The sequence below is a fragment of the Oncorhynchus gorbuscha genome, linkage group LG04, assembly GCF_021184085.1.
Source record: "Oncorhynchus gorbuscha isolate QuinsamMale2020 ecotype Even-year linkage group LG04, OgorEven_v1.0, whole genome shotgun sequence".
NCBI classification, from domain to species: Eukaryota; Metazoa; Chordata; class Actinopteri; order Salmoniformes; family Salmonidae; genus Oncorhynchus; species Oncorhynchus gorbuscha.
Window position 1 is genome coordinate 57921208 of NC_060176.1, and position 15013 is coordinate 57936220.

Sequence of the window (15013 nt, forward strand, 5' to 3'; positions counted from 1 at the left end):
GACCTTTCTCTTTGCATTTCTCTTCTAGAGTAAACCATGCAGAGCCTTATATTCAGACATATCAAGGCTCTCGAGTAAACCGTACAAATCACTAAAACAATGATCATACAATGTGATACATAGACTAAGTTGAAGGACACAATAACAACTTGGTATTTAGTCTTTCCCCTTTATTTTGGTTGGTCTTACAATTTAGGACCAAAATAAACACTATGTATATGGAAAGTCTGTAGTTATTCACACTTCTATCAGATAGCCCTGAAGGACAGTTGGAATTACTTGAAAACGGAATAAATTCAACATCCTCGTCTAACTGATGTATTGACAAACTGTAAATCAAATCAGCCATGTCACGTTAAAGACTATTGTCTGCACTGCAAGCTAGAACTCCAGAAAGCCTACAGCCCATTAAACAGACCAAGACAATGCAGATAATCATTTAAATGGTATCTAAATATGACTTAAATGTTGATAGTGACTGAATTTGCCAACAGACACTATCCCATCACAATAGTGCATCACCCTGCAATATGCAGGCACATGTGAGAAACCAGCACTACAGCACTACTGCTGCTCCTAAAATAGACATCTCAATATTCTTATGTTAGAGAGTGCTGTATCTTTGTTTTTCTATACAAATGGAGCTGGATGGAGAGAAAAACCTGGAGGAAAGCCATTTTGAATAGTGTATATGAAATCATAGAACTTGAGCACCACCTATTGATAAAATCTAGACATTGCTAAAGTGGCAAATCAGAAAAGTCAAAAACTGTCCCTTCATATTATTTGAAAACAAAGTTTGCAGCTTATAGCCTACACATCTGTTTTATTCATACTCAGTCTATATTGAGAAATATTCTATGACTAGATACACACTATATTTTCTCCAGGAGGTATCTTTGCCACTCTAGGTCTATTATCCTAACATTTGAAAACAGAGTGTTTATGAACTTCACAGACTGCAACTATGGCCCAAATTGGAGTCCAGGGTCCCCTATGGGTCCTTGAGGGTGTCCCAGGGGAGTTCTCAACAAGGTAGGGGGGAAATATTACATTTATTTCACAACCATATTTCACTCAGAGTCAAGATTGCCTGCAGAACGCATCAGGAGAAATTATGATAGTTAAAATTATGATAGTTATTCTCTCAGTCATAATTAAGAAAGTAAATGTGTCTATTTTGTCAATTAACACACAACAGAGAGAGAGAGAGAGAGAGAGAGAGAGAGAGAGAGAGAGAGAGAGAGAGAGAGAGAGAGAGAGAGAGAGAGAGAGAGAGAGAGAGAGAGAGAGAGAGAGATGGTGGACTAGACTAGGCAATTGGCCCCTTTATTTAATTGTGCAAGTACATAATTTGAACCATAGGGATGCCTCCAACATATTTACAGTGAAAAAACATAAATAAATGAGGTGTGCTTGTCATAAACAAAGATTTTCTAGATTTTGATTCTCCAGCCTTAGCCTTGAGATGAACCTTTTCGGGACTCACTTTAACATAAATACTTTAAGAAATAAGGAGATAGGTATCTCATTAGTCAATGAATGTAGAAATGTATAACGGCCAACCCAGCAGACTGTCGACCAATCAGGTCACGCCACGCGGTTGCTAAACTAATCGTCACGAAATCCCCTGTAAAAAGACAGGGTATGAGTAGAGAAAGTGATTATTTTCCTCAAAAGTACGCATTGTCACGATTTCAAAACAATACGATATTACAAATAACAAGTAAAATAACTAAGATCTCGGAAATTATAAGTAATGTTGTCCTTGTTATTCACGTAATTCATTCTAATGTTGGATTTTTGAGCGAGCGCCCAATTCACTCCCATTCACCCCTTGAAGGAGTCTCTATGGGGGGTGATAAGGGCCATAATTAAGCCCAGGAAACTGTACCACTGTGTGGCTGCCTTACTAACGTCTGCATGTCACCTGCATGTTACGTTAACATGTTATGTTAACTCCCGTCAGTAGAGGATGCCTGTTTTTTTTAAATGCCTTCCTCACCATCTTAAATAAGCATGCCCCATTCATTTACATTTACATTTAAGTCATTTAGCAGACGCTCTTATCCAGAGCGACTTACAAATTGGTGCATTCACCTTATGACATCCAGTAGAACAGTCACTTTACAATAGTGCATCTAAATATTAAAGGGGGGGGGTGAGAAGGATTACTTATCAAGAAATGTATAACCAGGAACAGATATAGCCCTTGGTTCTCTCCAGACCTGACTGCCCTTAACCAAGACAAAAACATCCTATGTGTTCTGCATTAGCATTGAACAGCCCCCATGATATGCAACTTTTCAGGGAAGCTGAAAACCAATATACACAGGCAGTTAGAAAAGCAAAGGCTAGCTTTTTCAAGCAGAAATTTGCTTCCTGCAACACAAACTCAAAAACGTTCTGGGACTCTATAAAGTCCATGAAGAATAAGAACACCTCCTCCCAGCTACTCACTGCACTGAGGATAGGAAACTCTGTCACCACCGATAAATCCACTATAATTGAGAATTTCAATAAGCATTTTTCTACGGCTGGCCATGCTTTCCACCTGGCTACCCCTAACCCGGTCAACAGCACTGCACCCCCCACAGCAACTCGCCCAAGCCTTCCCCATTTATCCTTCTCCCAAATCCAGTCAGATGATGTTCTGAAAGAGCTGCAAAATCTGGACCCCTACAAATCTGCAGGGCTAGACAATCTGGACCCTTTCTTTCTAAAATGATCTGCCGAAATTGTTGCAACCCCTATTACTAGCCTGTTCAACCTCTCTTTCGTGTCGTTTGAGATTCCCAAAGATTGGAAAGCAGCTGCAATCATCCCCCTCTTCAAAGATGGGGACACTCTTGACCCAAACTGCTGCAGACCTATATCTATCCTACCCTGCCTTTTTAAGGTCTTCAAAAGCCAAGTCAACAAACAGATTACAGACCATTTCGAATTCCACTGCACCTTCTCCGCTATGCAATCTGGTTTCAGAGCTGGTCATGGGTGCACCTCAGCCACGCTCAAGGTCCTAAACAATATATCTTAACCGCCATCGATAAGAAACAATACTGTGCAGTCGTATTCATTGACCTGGCCAAGGCTTTCGACTCTGTCAATCACACACATCCTCATCGGCAGACTCGATAGCCTTGGTTTCTCAAATGATTTCCTCACCTGGTTCACCAACTACTTCTCTGATAGGCTTCAGTGTGTCAAATGGGAGGGCCTGTTGTCCGGGCCTCTGGCAGTCTCTATGGTGTGCCACGGGGTTCAATTCTTGGGCTGACTCTCTTCTCTGTATACATCAATGATGTCGCTCTTGCTGCTGGTGAGTCTCTGATCCACCTCTACGCAGATGACACCATTCTGTATATTTCTGGCCCTTCTTTGGACACTGTGTTAACAACCCTCCAGACGAGCTTCAATGCCATACAACTCTCCTTCCATGGCCTCCAACTGCTCTTAAATACAAGTAAAACTAAATGCATGCTCTTCAACCGATCGCTGCCTGCACCTGCCCGCCCACCCAGCATCACTACTCTGGACGGTTCTGACTTAGAATATGTGGACAACTACAAATCCCTAGGTGTCTGGTTAGACTGTAAACTCTCCTTCCAGACTCACATCAAACATCTCCAATCCAAAGTTAAATCTAGAATTGGCTTCCTATTTCGCAACAAAGCATCCTTCACTCATGCTGCCAAACATACCCTTGTAAAACTGACCATCCTACTGATCCTCGACTTTGGCGATGTCATTTACAAAATATCATAAATTGGATGCAGTCATAAAATTACGTAAATTGAATGCAGTCTATCACAGTGCCATCCGTTTTGTCACCAAAGCCCCCTGCGACCTGTACGCTTTCTTTGGCTGGATCTCGCTTCATACTCGTCGCCAAACCCACTGGCTCCAGGTCATCTCCAAGACTGCTAGGTAAAGTCCCGCCTTATCTCAACTCGCTGGTCACTATAGCAGCACCCACCTGTAGCACGCGCTCCAGCAGGTATATCTCTCTGGTCACCCACAAAACCAATTCTTCCTTTGGCCGCCTCTCCTTCCAATTCTCTGCTGCCAATGACTGGAACAAACTACAAAAATCTCTGAAACTGGAAACACTTATCTCCCTCACTAGCTTTAAGCACCAGCTGTCAGAGAAGCTCACATATTACTGCACCTGTACATAGTCCATCTTTAATTTAGCCCAAACAACTACCTCTTCCTCTCATGTATTAATTATTTATTTTGCTCCTTTGTAACCCATTATTTCTATCTCTATTTTGTACCTTCTTCCACTGCAAATCTACCATTCCAGTGTTTTACGTGCTATATTGTATTTACTTCGCCACCATGGCCTTTTTTGCCTTTACCTCCCTTATCTCACCTCATTTGCTCACATTGTATATCGACTTATTTTTCTACTGTATTATTGACTGTATGTTTGTTTTACTCCATGTGTAACTATGTGTTGTTGTATGTGTCAAACTGCTTTACTTTATCTTGGCCAGGTCGCAATTGTAAATTAGAACTTGTTCTCAACTTGCCTACCTTGTTTAAATAAAGGTGAAATAAAATAAATGTAAAAAAAATTGTGATACCAACGCCTTACTAACATCTGCGTGACTCCTGCGTGTTAATGAAAGTCCACTGCAATGTTTTTGATCAGGTAAAAACTATTGTCCACTGTTGTCCACTGAGAACCAAGAGCTTTGACATGCGGGCAAATTATTTGGTTTGGAAGAAGGATGAAAGGAAGGCGAGACCTGGGAAACTATGCTTTTGCTCTAGCTGGGGCCACCATCCGTTAAGGTGATAATTAAAATCTTCAATAACTATTTGCATTTGCCTCCTCGCGGTGTGCGGCATCGTCATGCTTTCAACAGTACCAACACTGGCCAAGGGGTTCTCCAAATAGTCAATCTCAAAGCTAACTACTGGGTCACAATGAGTAACCTCTGCTGCCAGATAGGTACTGTTAAGGTGTATGACTCAAGTGGTTATGACACCACCCCACTCACCTCTCTCATCTTTTCCAGGGACCATCCCTTACCTCCCTCATCCACCCCACTGACATAAAAAATGACAGACGGGTATCCTTTATTTTCTGTCTGACATTAACAATATTGCATGTCTAGTCAAACATTTCAATTTAATAATTCAATAACTGTCTTTTTACATATCAACCTGATCAACCTGTAACCTGTGTGTTTGCTTGTTTACTTCTCTGTCTCTTGCCCTGTTCCCTTTACTTTGCTCTTGTTCTCCAGGACCTAAGGGTTCTGCCTAACACCCAGAAATGGATCCACCTGATGTCATTACATCATCTACAGCTACTGATATTGTCATGTTGTCATTATCTGCTAAGAAATGTTCTTGCTCTATCATACTGGGCACATAATGTGAGATACACAGATGAACTAAAAACACTAGTGTTGCAAACACTCAGAGCAAACAGAGCAGCAGTGCCTGGACTCCACCCACCAGAGTTAAGTATTTCAGGCTATTATTGTTATGTGAGCGTAGAGAAAATCTGTGAAAGTAAATTGACACACCTGTACCAAAACAAATATCTAGGTTTATATATTTCAATCTTTAATATTGGCAGGTTGGTTTTCACAGCTGTTTCATAAGGTGTTCATTATTGTAAATTGTAAGGTATCCCTTGATGGTATTTGTTAGTTCAACATTATTCGTTGTTGTATCCTAGGACCTACACTATATACAGTGGGGCAAAAAAAGTATTTAGTCAGCCACCAATTGTGCAAGTTCTCCCACTTAAAAAGATGTGAGAGGACTGTAATTTTCATCATAGGTACACTTCAACTATGACAAAATGAGAAAAAAAATCCAGAAAATGACATTTTAGGATTTTTAATGAATGTATTTGCAAATGAAAAATAAGTATTTGGTCACCTACAAACAAGCAAGATTTCTGGCTGTCACAGACCTGTAACATCGTCTTTAAGAGGCTTCTCTGTCCTCCACTCGTTACCTGTATTAATGGCACCTGTTTGAACTTGTTATCAGTATAAAAGACCTGTCCACAACCTCAAACAGTCACACTCCAAACTTCACTATGGCCAAGACCAAAGAGCTGTCAAAGGACACCAGAAACAAAATTGTAGACCTGCACCAGGCTGGGAAGATTGAATCTGCAAAAGGTAAGCCACTTGGTTTGAAGAAATCAACTGTGGGAGCAATTATTAGGAAAGACATACAAGACCACTGATAATCTCCCTCGATCTGGGGCTCCACGCAAGATCTCACCCCATGGGGTCAAAATTATCATAAGAACGGTGAGCAAAAATCCCAGAACCACCAGGGGGGACCTAGTGAATGACCTGCAGAGAGCTGGGACCAAAGTAACAAAGCCTACCATCAGTAACACACTATGCCGCCAGGGACTCAAATCCTGCAGTGCCATGCGTGTCCCCCTGCTTAAGCCAGTACATGTCCAGGCCCATCTGAAGTTTGCTAGAGAGCATTTGGATGATCCAGAAGAAGATTGGGAGAATGTCATATGGTCAGATGACACCAAAATATAACTTTTTGGTAAAAACTCAACTTGTCGTGTTTGGAGGACAAAGAATGCTGAGTTGCATCCAAAGAACACCATACCTACTGTGAAGCATGGGGGTGGAAATATCATGCTTTGGGGCTGTTTTTCTGCAAAGGGACCAGGACGACTGATCCGTGTAAATAAAATAATGAATGGGGCCATGTATTGTGAGATTTTGAGTGAAAACCTCCTTCCATCAGCAAGGGCATTGAAGATGAAACGTTGCTGGGTCTTTCAGCATGACAATGATCCCAAACACACCGCCCGGGCAACGAAAGAGTGGCTTCGTAAGAAGCATTTCAAGGTCCTGGAGTGGCCTAGCCAGTCTCCAGATCTCAACCCCATAGAAAATCTTTGGAGGGAGTTGAAAGTCTGTGTTGCCCAGCAACAGCCCCAAAACATCACTGCTCTAGAGGAGATATGCATGGAGGAATGGGCCAAAATACCAGCAACAGTGTGTGAAAACCTTGTGAAGACTTACAGAAAACGTTTGACCTCTGTCATTGCCAACAAAGGGTATATCACAAAGTATTGAGATAAACTTTTGTTATTGACCAAATACACCATAATTTGCAAATTAGTTAATAAAAAATCCTACAATGTGGTTTAAAAATATAAAAAAATCTAATTTTGTCTGTCATAGTTGAAGTGTACCTATGGTGAAAATTACAGGCCTCTCTCATCTTTTTAAGTGGGAGAACTTGCACAATTGGTGACTGACTAAATACTTCCCCCCCACTGTATATATTCAACCACAAGGGTTTACTAATGAGGTATACGTGTTTAAAAAAAATCATAATAGAGGATTACTGAATTGCAAATACATTTTATTCTTACATTTGAGTCATTTAGCAGACACTTTTTTCCAGAGCAATTAGGGTTAAGTGCCTTGCTCAAGGGCACATCGACAGATTTTTCACCTAGTCAGCACGCAGATTCAAATCAGCAACCGTTACTGGCTTAACTCTCCTAACCGCTAGGCTACCTGCCGCCCATACACTAACTTGTCTGGCTGGCATGTTTTCATTTTAAGCTGGCCTAATTCAGCAATCCTCTATTATGATTTAAAAAAAGGTATACCTCATTAGTAAACCCTTGTGGTTGAATAAATAGGGTTATGAAAACATTAACTTTTAAATTAAAAGCAAGTGTCACCATCACAGGAAAATATGGTTGAATTAAATGCAATATAGTTTTTGTTTTGATACCCTGATGCCTGTTTATTCATCAAAGCAGATGATGGTAAATATCATTAATCACAATGGTTAGCCTATGAAAATGAATAGGAAAACAGAAGCTTATTAATAGGACCAAATTTTCCTAATTGGGAACAAATATAATGTGGAGAAAAGTCAATGTATCCTAGTCAAGCTATTGTTTGTCAAAGCCAGACTAAATAAAGGCCTCAATGTGTATGAAATATGTAGGCGATTGTGGGTTCAATCAATGACAAATATAGCTGAAATGTTCAGGCTTTATCATGATCTGTCATCATAACAGGCTGGGGCGTTTTCGGTTCCGTTTAGACTAAGAACGCAACTGCACTGAAATTAATAGCCTGATTCAAGGTGATTCTCCTGAGTAATAAAGTGTTTCTGTTAAACTGTTTGGTCTATGGATAGACCCATACCGATTCTATATTTTTGGTATTTTGTGGTAGGTATAGCCTACCACTAATATTCTAAATTACAGAGCATTTAATTCAACCATATTTTCCTGTGATGGTGACACTTGCTTTTAATTTAAAAATGAATGTTTTCATAAGCCTATTGGTCCACCAAGAAACCATGTTGATGCTGAGCAAGTCCTTCAATAGGCTAGTATACTGTGCAGGAATAATCGGGGAGGTAATCATTGTTATAGCCTAGATTGCTTTACATAATCTGGACCGTTGTTTTTTCTAAGGCTAAGCAAACAAGGGGTAGCATATGCTTTTTACCCATCTCTATAACAAGGGTTAAGCCTATATCCGTCAATTCGAGCCCTGCTTTTGACCATAAAACATCTCCACAGAAATGTATAACCTAAGGATTGCATAGTGACAGTGATTGTGTCTGTTAAACTGGGAACTCTGGGGAAAAACGATTGAAAATGGTTGATTTTTAGGTCAGAGAAAGATGCAAGTTTCTGAATCTGATGACGTTCAAAACTATTTTCCCAGTCTGAGCTCTTCCGAGTTCCCAGTTGTCTTGAACACACTGAAGTCGAAAGTCAGAGATTGCCGAATTACGAGTTCTTTTGAATGTGCCACTAGAGACCTAGGTTACCTCTTATTTCTGAATAGGGCTATCTCCAACAAAGAAGCCCCTGTGGCTGTATTGATGTGAGTAATAGGCATACAGTAACTACACAGTAATGGTGGCTGGCTGCGATATCAACTAGTCTAATAATTTTTGTATTGAGGTGATAAGCTTATTTTAGCTAAATCGACACATTAAATTGAATGGATTACTCTGGCAATTAAATATTGTTTTTTACAAAATCATGTACATGTCGACGTCTGTAAGGCGTTCATGGTGAGATCTTTAATAATAAACTAAACATAATAAACTTACAAGCAAACCGACACATGACGACACATGACGTGTCAGTGCCACGTTACACAACGTGAACGCTACGTCTACATGACGTGTACGTGTCAAGTGACGTAAACTCGTCGGCAGTTTGGCGCCTTAGAAAAAAACTTGTCTCCATTAACAGTGTTAATTCATGGTGGTATTTTATGGAGTTAGGAAGACATTAGGTGACTTCGTGAGAGGTATGAGTAGCTTCACGAGGTTTAAATATGGCCCTTATCACCCCCCATAAGTTTCCTTGTCATGGGCATTTTCTCTATTGGTTTGCTCAACTCCTGCATCCTCTGTCTTCTCTCACCTCCTTTTTTAAAGAAGGTCAAAGGTTATAGACTAGAGGCGGTGAGGAGAGGGAATGTGGACGAATATGTGCTTGTATGAAATCTACTCCACCCCTACGTCATCAAGCAAATTATGTTTACAGGGATCTCAAAATAAGTGCGTAAAGTGATAAAAACGAACTAAGTTAGTTGTGCAAAACATTTGATAGATACATTGATAATTAGCATATTGTTTTGAAACGTGCGTGCTTTTTCCTCCGACAAAACAAAAACTAATTCAATGAGGGTGTGGCTGATTTCAAAACTTTTCGGCAGACTCATGTAGATTCACAGGAGGTTGGTGACACCTTAATTGGGGAGGATGGGCTTAATGGTAATGGCTGGAGCGGAATCAGTGGAACGGTATCAAATACATAATGTATTTGAAAGGTGGCTATCGAGGAGGGGAGGACACTCTTCATTTTGCCTACTAAAGAATTGATGTCTCCTTGACTGCTTATTGGTTTCCATGGAGGAAAGCAGACAAAGGAGAGCGAGTGAAGGACAGACCTTTCTAAATGAGAAAAGGCCCTGGTTACCTTGTCCCAGAATTACCCAGAACGCACCGCATGGCCCACAACTCACGGGCAAAGTATGTAATGGGCGTTCATACAGATCAAAAAAGAGTTGACCTGCTAATTTCTTAAATTATTTCTGACCTCAACAGCCTTGAGTCTCCAAGAGGAAAACGTCTAAACGGCATCATTGTAAAGTCCAAACTCGGACGTCACCCTCAATGAAGTTGAAATGTAAAACAGTTAAGGTAAGGGTTAAGGTTTTAGGGTAGAGACATTCCAAGGACTCAAGAAAGCGCTGACCGCGTCCAGGAGCATTCTATGCCCAGTGCGCATGCGGGTGGAGCGCGTCTTCTCATTATGACAGCTAACGTTAGCAAGCGCTGTAACCCGAAAGAGGGAGTTCAGAAACGTTGTGGAATAGACGTATCGAGCTAACGAGTTATTGCTTACCGCAATTATTTCACGGTTATTGGGAATCCGTAAATTGTTATACTAATCAACTTGTTTGGTAAGTCATTGAATTAGTGTTATAGTTATGTTTGCATGTTTTCCTCGCAGGCCGCCTCCATGCTAGTTTGCACAGATAGCAGGCTAGCTAGTAGTAGCTGTTAGCTACTTCTTGATGTTTGAACACGAACGGTCCTCTGTGATTGTACCGGTTTGCTGCTGCAACTGGCCTACCACGGCAACATTGGCGTAGGTATTCCCTTAACATTGTCCCTCAGTAACTCGATATTTGGCTCGTACAGTACTAGTACTGCCAACATTTAAGGTTAGCTAACTTACGTTAGATCGCTAACGTTAGTTACCTTAACTAGATAACGTTAGCTAGCTATCGTTGTTGATAGCTAGCGCGTTAGCCATTCTCTTCGATAGCTTGATATGTTTGTTTAGGACATAACGCTAATAATTAGATAGCAAGCATTGGTTAGGTAGGTAGCTATCTCACTACTAAGATTTGCCAGCAGCATGATAGCAAACCAGCTGTTTAAAACCACTAACGTTAACTAGGTGGTACAGCTACTACTGTTGTAAACAGCTACTATCGCTTGTTATCATAATGCTTGCAAACCCTAGCAGTGAGATGCTAACAAACAAACCAAAAATTCCGCAAGATGTCGACTGTGCTGCATCAGAGTGAACAAGCTAGGGCCTTGACAAATCATAGGACTGGCTAGTTTGTAACTACTTCAATGTCAGCTATCGATATAGATTTTAAAATCAGAAATTCCGAAATGGTCTGTAGCTTTTTTTCCATGTTAAGGATGACAAAGAGGGGTTGTTATATATGGTTCTGGGCTGCTGGGCATGGCTGGCACACAAACGGTGGTCGCCCCTTTCATTACCCACCCGATCCCTTAGTTAGGTGTACAGTTGAGCCCCACCCACTGCAGGGGCCATGAATGTAGTGCAGTATGATGAACCATAGAAAAAGGCATGTGTGTATCAAGAGGGGCTCAGTCTTTTTTTAAACCCGATGGTCACTATTTATGTTGATTCAGGGATGCACTTGACATTTTGATTAGGTTCATTGTTTGAGCCAAAAAACACACACTCCTCAATTCCTGCAAATAAGAAGTGTGCTCCTAGCTTCTTTAATTTATTATTTAGTTATAGTGATCTACCAGAAATTGGATATAATTCTGGTTCCATTGAATCTCAACTGCCTCTGCCCATGCAATACTAGTTGTGTTTCGGCAAGGTCAGAAGTTAGGAAGTTGAACACTCCAGAGGATGTTTCATTCAGCGTTGAAGTGCACTGCCAGGCTTTGTCTTCCTGGCAGGCAGCATTTCAAACGACATTTTGCAAAATAAAATTTGGAGCATGAATATGTCAGTAAAGGTGTTGATTTAGGCCTATATCATTTATCCTTTTCCTGTATTTGGATGCTACTCCTTTACTCCCTCCCACCTTTGAACTTGAAGTCTCTAAATATTTCCTGCCAGCACTCCTCTTACCTACAGAATGCCCCCCTTTGGTTATGGTGTTTGTAAGAGGAAGCATTTACTAATTTGTCATCTCTGGGCTCAGATAGCCTAACTTAAGTTTCTAGGTATTTATGACAGTACTGCACTGGATTATTCTTTACATGGTTGGGAAAGCAGAAGAGCTAGCCAATCATTGAAATTACTCTCAAAGTGAAACTACTCACTGAAAACATCAATTGGGCTTGTAATGCCACACAGCATATTCTCCCCCAACATTGCCCCTCTTGTCAGTGGCCAGGGAGACACCAGTGTCAGTGCGATTCCCTCTACTTCTCCATCCCAGAATCAATAATCTGAACATAAACATGCTGAGCCTCCTAAGGGTACAGCAGTTGAGTATATTGTGTGTATGGCACATGCACTGTTAAACAGGGACATATGCAGGAGGCTTTGCTCAATAATGAAAATTGTTGTAGGACAGACATAGGCCTAGGCCTACTGGATGTGACAGACAACCTCTGTGGGGAACTCACGAGTGAAAGAGTGCTGTATGCCTGAGCTTCTGTGATGTAGCCATTTTTATCAGATCTCTATTCTGACTGCAGTGCACTCTCAGCTACCCTGCTCACCCTGGTTTTAATTTAATATTTTTAGTTTCCTAATCATCTAAAACAGAATATATGACTGTCCTATGTTGTCAATTGGATATGGGGAGTGGTGGGCCCAGAATGCTGGAATAGGCAAGGTAGAGTTTTGCTATGTCTCTGTTGTGTGAGCTCATTCTTAGAGGAGGTGATTGTAGGGAGGTGCAGTGTGCAACCCAAGGCATTGCACACAGGAGCTGGCAAATGTCTGCAGTCCAATGGAAGGAGGCCTGACGAGTTTCAAAGGGAGATGCGGCGGCTCAGCAGTGGTGTGGCGTGGACCATAGATTATGGTGTACTGGAGTTGGTAACTTTCTCATGCATACAGTCCTACTTGATCTGATGTGGAGGGGAAGTGAAAAGGGGACTTTGGCTGAGTTTCCAGTGCCTTTAGAAAGCCCTTTGTTCTCTTGGTTTGTGTTGTATGTTCAACTGAGGGAATGTTTGGGTTGTGTTCTAAACACCACGACTCTACATCACTGGTTCAGGTGTTGATATGGTGTTTTGATCAGATGGATGGTGTGTTTCCTTGTTCTGAGCTAAGGATTATGTATAGAGGGTTGGGGTGGCTTTGGACTGAGAATTCTATTTCTAGCCTGCCTGCCTACCTGTAACTACAGTCATTCTGTCTCACACATTCCAACCTGCGCCTTTCCCCACCACCTAGTGTTCTTCTGCTTTCAAGTTCCCCTTTTTCCATTACTTACTCATTGGGTACAGTGCATTCGGGAAGTATTCAGACCCCCTGACTTTTTCCACATTCTGTTATGTTACAGCCTTATTCTAAAATGGATACAAATTTTCTCATCAATCTACTCACACAACCCTATAATGACGAAGCGAAAACAGGTTTTTAGATTTTTTTTGCACATTTATTAAAACAGGAATACCTTATTTACATAACTATTCAGACCCTTTGCTATGAGACTTGAAATTGAGCTCAAGTGTGTACTGTTTCCATTGATGGTCCTTGATGTTTCTACAACTTGATTGGAGTCCACCTGTGGTAAATTCCATTGATTGGACATGATTGGAAAGTCACACACACCTGTCTATATAAGGTCCCACAGTTGACAGTGTTTGTCAGAGTAAAAACTAAGCCATGAGGTCGAAGGAATTGTCCGTAGAGCTCTGATACAGGATTGTGTCGGCACCAATGTGTAGAAAGGTACCAAATAATTTCTGCAGCTTTGAAGCTCCCCACGAACACTGTGGTCTCCATTCTTAAATGGAAGAAGTTTGGAACCACCAAGACACTTCCTAGAGATGGCTGCCTGGTCAAACTGAGCAATCTGGGCAGAAGGGCCTTGGTCAGGGAGGTGACCAAGAACACAATTGGTCACTCTGACAGAGCTCCAGAGTTCCTCTGTGGAGATGGGAGAACCTTCCAGAAGGACAACCATCTCTGCAGCACTCCACTAATCAGGCCTTTGTGGTAGTGGCCAGGCGGGAGCCACTCCTCAGTAAAATCCTCATGACAGCCCGAGTTTGCCAAAAAGGCACCTAAAGGACCTTGACCATGAGAAACAAGATTTTCTGGTCTGCTGAAATCAGGATGGAACTCTTTGGTCTGAGTGTCAAGTCTTGAGGAAATCTGGCACCATCCCTACAGTGAAGCATGGTGGTGGTGGCAGCAGCATCATGATGTCGGGTTGATTTTCAGCGACTGGGAGACTAGTCAGGATCGAGGGAAAGATGAACGGAGCAAAGTACAGAGAGATATTTGATAGCCTAATCCAGAGCGTTCAGGACATCAGACTGGGACAAAGGTGCACCTTCCAACAGGACGATGACCCTAAGCACACAGCCAAGACAACACAGTAGTGACTTCGGGACAAGTCTCTGAATGTCCTTGAGAGGCCTGAAAATAGCTGTGCAGTGACGCTCCCCATCCAAACTGACCAGGAAGATCTGCAGAGAAGAATGGGAGAAACTCTCCAAATACAGGTGCCCAGCTTGTAGCGTCATTCTCGAGGCTACCAAACGTGCTTCAACAAAGTACTGAGTAAAGGGTCTGAATGCTTATGTAAATGTGATTTTTCAGGTTCTTATTTTTAATACATTTAGATGAACGCTGTAATGTAACAGTTTGGATAAAGTCAAGGGTTCTGAATACTTTCCGAATGCACTGTAGGTCTACTCAACAAATCTCTAACGCAGAAATGGCTTTAATACCAGTACCAGGCCACAGTTCCTACAGTACCACCTGTCTGTCTGCACTAGGCCTATACCCTTTCTCTTCCACGCAGGACTATGACAAATGTAGTCCTCTCTCTCAAGAGAATACGGCACATGCATCATCTCATGGGCAAGTATACTAGTCGTTCAATAATCTATTGATTAACCTTATATACATTTGACAGAATTTGATTTAGCAGAGATCCCACAGTGTTCATGTTTCTAGAAAACTCCAGTGGCCTGTCCATCATTGGATTTAGCATACTAAAGAAACAGAGACTGCCTTGTGTATTACCCATGA

The 15013-nt window shown here is 41.5% G+C and overlaps 1 protein-coding gene across 4 annotated transcripts in view; it reads left to right on the forward strand.

Moving 5' to 3' along the window:
- Window positions 1-9947: 9947 nt before the first annotated feature.
- gapvd1 (GTPase activating protein and VPS9 domains 1) overlaps window positions 9948-15013 on the forward strand; it is a 30762-nt gene continuing 25696 nt past the window's right edge. Inside the window, exon 1 of one of the 4 annotated variants that reach the window (XM_046347453.1) lies at window positions 9948-10206. In XM_046347453.1, the coding sequence (XP_046203409.1) occupies window positions 10180-10206 (27 nt within the window). In that variant the 5' untranslated portion in view covers window positions 9948-10179. Of the gene's footprint in view, window positions 10207-10258; window positions 10470-15013 lie in introns of those variants that run through there. The other 3 variants (XM_046347452.1, XM_046347454.1, XM_046347451.1) reach the window with 3 other exon arrangements.